Below are 7,496 nucleotides of genomic sequence, written 5' to 3'. Positions count from 1 at the left end.
ATACTCTGAAAATATGATATTGAAATCCTTGGGCATTTATACTCTCTGCTGTTCTCATGATTGAAATGCAAATGATATTTCTCACGGGTCTGCCTCTCAAACCTTTTTATGATGCTTACCACATACTCCTTCAAGGGGCCACACAATTATTGTTACCATATTTCTATTTGCCAAAAATTTCTCATCTGTGCAACAGGATAGTATTTCTATTAGTACTCAGGATATTTATTTGCATCCTCTCTCCCTGTGTTTTACCACCAATCAACCTTTCCAATGTTTTTCCTCTTGGGAAAACTAGTGTGACACCATGAAACAATTACCAGGGGAAATAATCATAAACTAAGTATTAGAGGTCTGAGCAGTATCATTGGGTCAGTAACAGAGCAACTAATTATTTCTTTCTCTTAGGGAAGGACTTAATATAACTCTTTTTCTTTAGAGGTTATTAAACTAGAAAGGGAAAGATTAATGCCTGTGAGTTTTTCTCATCCTTAAATACTTCATATTCTGTGACAAAACAGGTAGGTGAGAAGAATACCTTTAAAATACTGCACTTTTTTACAATGATCTTCTTTATTTTAGAATGCCTGTTCTGTGTCTCTTCCTCTTTCCTCATCTCCTCTTGTATGTTTAATTTCCCACTTTTTAACATCACATACAAAGACAATCATTAAATAGCAATATGATATAGAAAATCATACATCCACAAAGATTAGATATTTACAATTTCTCTTTTTGATGAATTGATATTTTAAGGATGTTTAGTATTTTTTCTTCCTTTTCTCATGATATTATCTTAAAATTTCTGATTGTGGGGACCAAAAAGCCAAGTATACATCTTGGATATACCTATATTTGGTGACAGTAGTTAATGAGTCATGTGGTAATTTTGAGTGTTAGTCATAAATTTATCTCATGATAATGGATGGTGATGGGATCATTAATAAAATCAACGATGGCCCACAGTTGTGAAAATGATTCCTTTTCTGAGAAGGTTTTGGGCTTCTGGAAGAGATGAGGGGAAGGATGGATAGTAAAGTTGAACCAAAGAAGAGGGAATAACAAAACACCTCCTTTGGAAGGGAATGTGAGTAGCTTCAATTTGATTTCAATTTGCCTATATTTTCTAGAGATTAGGTTGCATGACAGCAAAGTTAGACCAACACTAGTAAGATTGGTACTCTTCTTGAACCTCCGGTGTGAAAGGGCAGTTTCAAAATTAGATTCCCACCTTTCACTTTTCTGTTGTAACAGAGGGTCAAATTGGTGTAGTGAAAAAACTGTTGGACTGGAAATCAAACCAGGTGTTTGCAACTAACTAGCTATCTTGCCTTTGGCAAGTTATGTAGCTGCTTTAGTCTCTAGTTTTATAACTTGTGAAATGAGAAGTTTCGATTGAATAATCTCTGAAGTTCTTTTCATTGAATGATTCTGATTTTTACAATTTAGGTTTGAGGAGTTTGACTCCTCCAGGCCTGGGTGGTAAAGTGAAAATATCCAAGAGGGAAAGATGAACAGCTCTGTTGTGGATCTTTGTATCTAGAGAACTCCCAGGAGCTTCAGAATCTTGGCAATGTTTTCTGAATAAGTAGAGGAGGCAAATATATCTCACTTATCTTCAAATTAGATCTGGAGGTCATTTTTCTGTTTTTTTGACTTTTCTTAAAATCCTCAAGATTCCTTCCATACTAATAGAACTATTTTAAGGTCAGATCCTCTTTTTCATTTGTCTATTCTTACAGTTTTATCAGGGGATAGCCAATTATGTGGCACAAGAATTTTTTAGTGGGACCTTTCTTCTTTTCTTCAGTGTTTTTCCTAAGATAGATTAGATCACATGGCCATTATAGTGTAGTGGCTAGAAAGTGTAGCACAAGAATTTTCAGCTTGAGACCATTCAATTTGCTGGGAAACACACACATTTGCATCTGCAGTTTCCATTTAACCAACCACAATCTCATTGTATCCAGTTAGTACAGGTAATCATGGACGCATTGACAATACGGATATTGATTTTCCATCTTTGATCCACCATAGGCATTACCATTTTACAATTTCCTAATAAAATAATTTTTAAAAAGGAATAAATATACCAATTTCATAACAACAAAGGAAGAACCTACATATGGTCAGATAATGTGTATGATATAATATTTTAGAATGAGGTAGATAACTTACAACACTTGTTTCAGGGAGTGAGCATTGAAGCCATTATTGCAAATGTTCAACTACCTCTTCTTGTTTCTTTGCAAAATGAAGGAGTTACACTCTGTGGATTCTAAAGTCCCTTCAACCACTAAATCTATTATCTTATAGTTACTATGCTTATCCTCTACACATATATTTTTTACTTTTCTCTTTTTTCTACTTATTCCCTTACTTTTTCCTCCTTTCTTACCTTCTCTTGTCCTTTTATGCATCTTCTGCCATAGTTATCCCTCCCCACCCTTCATTATACTTCTCTACTTCATCTGTTCTTCCCCCACCCCCTTCTTCTTCATATAATGAGATGCTTAGTTGTGTTTCTCTGGATATAGTTTCTATCTCCTTATACATATCAGTAGTTCTGGAATTGAACTCCCTTCTGAATCTTTATTTTGGACTATGATGGTTAAGAATGCAAAATGCCAAAAGGGATCACAAGTGGATACCAAAATATTTTATAGATTGAGACCATTTTTCATCCCTTGAAATGATGGTTATTACCTGGAATTTCCCTTTCTACAAATATTTGATAATCAGCCTCCTCAGTCATGCAAACAAAGCAAAAAAAATAGGCAAATGTACAAACAATTCTAGTAGTATTAAGCATTACTAAAGCATTCCAAGTAATACTGAGCTAATTTAATACCTAAGTCTTAGTTGACCAGAGTGAATTATTTTATTTTAGGTGAAATACTGTTGTTGGATAGCTTCATGCTGGGTTCTCTGGTCAGTGAGTCTAATTCTGACCTTCAAAGGCACTAGAAACATGTTTTCAGCAGAAAGAGCACAATGCTCTCTTTCTTAGCTCTTCTATATCTTTACCCTGAACTAGGCTTTTAGCTTAATTTGAATTGAGGATTTATTGTGTGGGACATACTTGATCAGAAAGTGGGTGTATTGGAGTATGTAACTAGAATCATAGAATGTTAGTGATGGGAGGGAACTTTGGTTTTAAGTCAATTATCTTTATTATACAGATTAGGAAGTTGTCCAGAGTGAAGTAAATGGCCTAAAGTCATTAGAACCCAGGTCTCTTGACTTACTGTCCAGTACTCTTTCTACTAGACCCAACTTGCTGTTGCTTCATGCCAGTCAAATTCAACCTTCTTACCATCCCATCCTCTAAACCTTATTTCCCATGTATTTTCTAGATGAGATTGCATAGGTGTGCACCAAATGGAGTATTATAGGGAAAGTTGTCATTGTATTTTGTCCTCCATCCTCAAAGAGGACCATGACAACATGCCATGACATGGAAGCGAATTGGATTTAAGTGAGGGAGGGCTGTGCAAAGTCACCAGCCTCACTCTCTACTCCAGAGCCATCTTGATCCAGTAACCAGATACAGATCAGGAAAACTGGATATGGCCCTGGATGCAGAATGGGGAAAGTATGAAAGGGTTAGTTATAATACAGCCATAAGGACTAGAGTCAGAGCTGGGAAGGCCATGGTAGTGTTACTGAGCATGCATAACATGGTTAGATATCTAGGTGGAAAAGAACAGGAAGAGCCACAAAAATGTATTTAAAGACAATGCAAAGAAGTGTTTTGAGATTGGCAAGGGAATTAAATATATTTGCCCCCTGTTCCCTCCTCTTCAACGTGTTGTATTCATTTTGTAGTGGTGTTAGAATTGAAAGGGCTAGCAGCTATGCATAAAAAAAGATGAGGTTCAAAGACTGATGTATGGTGGTGATTTTCCTTCACCATAACAAGGAGCAACAGGATATTTCCTTGACATTGATATTAGGTGGAGTAGACATAATTTTGAAGTCAGCCCTTGAGTAACTGTTATGGAGTTACTGAAGGCAGAGTTTGAATCTTTGGAGAGAGAGGAAGTAGTTTGAATGACTACAGAAGTTGAGAATATTGGTTGATGTGTCAGTGTGATAGTGTGCAAGTCATGATCAGTGTATTATTGGTACATAATAGCCAGTATGCTGTCAGCTCAGTATAAGTTCATGTCTGTGTGTGCTCTGATATGAAAACTTTCATACCTTGAAGTATGTTTGGTCTTCAGTGTGGATCCCTGGAGAGTGTGTCAAACAGAAGGAATAGGTGCTAGGGCTAAGTAAAGGCTGGTATCTTCCACAGGTGTTTCAAGTCCTGAGATAAATGTTTTCTGGGTCCTTGTGCTAATCCTTCTGCCATACTATTAATATCATGGAGACTGTGATGACAAAGCCTGTGCAGATGTAAGTTACTAATTGACATTGATCAGAGCCCCCAGTGATTTCAATAGTTAAGAAAAGACACCTGGCCAGGGAGGCAGAGAATTGTGAAAAGATGGACCCAAAGCATGTTTTTAAAATAATATTTTGTTTTTCCCCCATTACATGTTAAAACAATTTTAACCTTTGTTTTTTAAAAGTTTGATTTCCAAATTCTATTCCTGCCTCCCTCCCCTGCCTTGCCCTGAGATGTTAAGCAATGTGATATAGGTTATACATCTGCAATCATGTAAAACATTTCCATATTATTCATTTTTTTAACAAGAAGACTCAAACAAAAAAGAAAGTAAAAAGGAGTGTGCTTGGGACTGCTAAGTGGCATGGTGGTTAGAGCACCAGCCCTGGTGTGATAGGACTTAAGTTCAAATCCAGCCTCAGACATTTGACACTTACTGGTTGTGTGACCTTGGGCAAGTCACTTCACCCCAGTTACCTCACCAAAAAAAAAAGAAAAGAGTATGCGTCAATCTGTATTCACACAGAATGAATTCTTTTTCTGGAGGTGGATAGCATGTTTCATCATGAGTCCTTTGGGATTGACTTGGATCATTGTATTGCTGAGAATAGCTAAATCATTTACAATTCTTCATCATATAATATTGCTGTTATTGTGTACAATGTTCTCCTGGTTCTACTCACTTCACTTTGAATCAGTTCATGTGAGTCTTTCTAGGTTTTTCTGAAATCATTCCCCTTGTTATTTCTTATAGCATAATGATATCCCCTCACAATCATTTACCATAGCTTATTTGTTTAGCCATTTCCCAATTGATGGGCATCCCTAAATTTCTAATTGTTAACCTCCACAAAAAGATCTGCTACAAATATTTTTGTATAAATAATTCTTTTTCTTTTTCTTTTTTTTTAAAAAAAACTTTTTGGATCTCTTTGGGATATAGACCTAGCAGTGGCATTGTTGGGTCAAAGGGTATGTACAGTTTTATAGCCTTTTGGGCACAATTCCAAATTGCTCTCCAGAATGGTTGGATAAGTTCACAACTCTACCAACAGTGCATTAGTGTCCCAGTTTTCTCACATCCTCTTCAACATCCATCATTTTCCATATTTTGTCACATTAGCCAATCTGTAGGTATCAGGTAGACCTGAAAGTTTCTGAATGTTTATCTTAGCCAATGGCATATTTTTGTGGTTCCTAATAAGTAAAAAGAGCAGTGGATGTGGATTCAAACCCTAGCTTTAACAATTACTAGCTTTGTGATCATGATCAAGTAACATAATTTCTGTAACCTTTGGTTTTCTCATCTGTAAAACGAGGTAACAATGATACTTGCACCATAAAATAAGTTTATGGTGAGGAAAAGACTTAAAATCGTGTCATGTTATGAAACAATCTTTTGTTACTGTTGTAAACAAGCTTTTTTTTAAACCATGCATTTTCTTTCTTCTGTTTTTTTTTTTAACTTGACTTCTTTCTCCTATCCTATCATGTGCTCTTATACCTCTAAATTGCTGTCACCTTTTACAGTGGAACAAAAAGGATGTCTAGTTTTAATCCTCATAATTATAATTTCTTCCTTTTTGTCTACCATCAGGTCACTTCAGTCTGCACTACTATTGAATCAATGGATGGAGCCAATTATTCTGTGGTGACTGAATTTGTATTGGTGGGACTTTCTGTGTCTTGGGAGATGAATATTGTCCTGTTTTGTTTCTTCACCTCATTTTTGGTGGGAATTGTGCTGGGAAACCTATTCATTGTATTCACTGTGATTTTTGATCCCCACCTGCACTCTCCCATGTATTTCCTGCTGGCCAACCTCTCCCTTCTTGATCTCGGTCTATCTGCCACCGCAGTACCTAGGATGATAGCTGATGTTTTGAGTACATGCAGAATCATCTCATTCCCAAGTTGTATGACACAGATATTCTTTATCCATGTTATGGGAGGAACTGAGATGGTTCTTCTTATAGCCATGGCCTTTGACAGATACACAGCAATCTGCAAGCCTCTCCATTACCTGACTATTATGAGCCCCAAAACATGTATTTGCTTTGTAGTGGCTGCCTGGGTGATTGGGGTGATCCATGCTGTGTCTCAGTTTGTTTTTGTTATAAACTTGCCTTTTTGTGGACCTAACAAGGTTGATAGCTTTTACTGTGACTTTCCTCGGGTCACGAAACTTGCTTGTGTAGATACCCACATAGTGGATAATGTGGTCACTGCTAGTAGTGGGCTTATTTCCATGGGCACCTTCTTCCTGTTGATTGTTTCCTATATCTTCATCCTGGTCACAGTCAGGCATCACTCTTCAGTTGGTTTGTCCAAGGCTTTTTCCACACTGTCAGCTCATATCACAGTGGTATTCTTATATTTTACTCCATGCTTCTTTGTCTATGTATGGCCATTCCCCACACTGTCACTGGACAAATTTTTAATCATTCTTGACTTTGTTGTTACTCCTGTCTTGAATCCTGCAATCTATACATTTAGAAACAAGGAAATGAAGGTGGCAATGAGAAGACTGAGCAGGCAAATTGTGGGTTCTAAGGAGTCTTCTAGATGAATTTTGTTCAACAAAGTCATGTTATGCTTCAGTCTCATGCTGACCACCCTAGCTCCTAAAAGCTTATTAACCCACTAGGTGCTGAGAATGTTCATCAGAGAGTACATTGCTTAGCCTTAGAAATTATTCTCAAGCATGATTGTAGAATTATTTTGGCAACCACAGATCGAGTGACACATCTTACAGTGAAAAAACTTGTATTCTTGTGCTGATACCCACACCTAAAACATTTGGTTATTTCAGTGCCATAAGGCATACCTCCTCTAATGGTGCTAAATAATTCAAGGAAAATATAATATGAGGCAAAACAATCATAACAGGGATAATTCCTTCCAAAGGAACAGAGTTGAATGCACAAGGAAGATGAGGAAGGAAGCTAACAACAAGTCAAAAAGCATTTATTAAGCACTATGTACCAGACACTGGGCCAAGCACTGGGAATAAAATGAAAAGCAAAAAGAGTCCTTGCCTTCAAGAAGCTCACATTCTAATGGGAAGACAATATATAAACAACCGTGTATATACAAAATATAT

At 36.8% G+C, this 7,496-nt stretch overlaps 1 protein-coding gene across 1 annotated transcript; it reads left to right on the top strand.

Moving 5' to 3' along the window:
- Positions 1 to 6,017: 6,017 nt before the first annotated feature.
- On the top strand, positions 6,018 to 6,962 carry LOC118829787 (olfactory receptor 4F6-like). Its single transcript, XM_036736667.1, has one exon. The coding sequence runs from the start codon at positions 6,021 to 6,023 to the stop codon at positions 6,960 to 6,962; it is 942 nt and encodes a 313-aa protein (XP_036592562.1). The 5' UTR covers positions 6,018 to 6,020.
- The last annotated feature ends 534 nt before the right edge of the window (positions 6,963 to 7,496 follow it).

This window comes from Trichosurus vulpecula, chromosome 8, assembly GCF_011100635.1.
Source record: "Trichosurus vulpecula isolate mTriVul1 chromosome 8, mTriVul1.pri, whole genome shotgun sequence".
Lineage (NCBI taxonomy): Eukaryota > Metazoa > Chordata > Mammalia > Diprotodontia > Phalangeridae > Trichosurus > Trichosurus vulpecula.
Note: the sequence above shows the minus strand (reverse complement) of the source record. Positions and strands in the feature narration are given on the sequence as shown.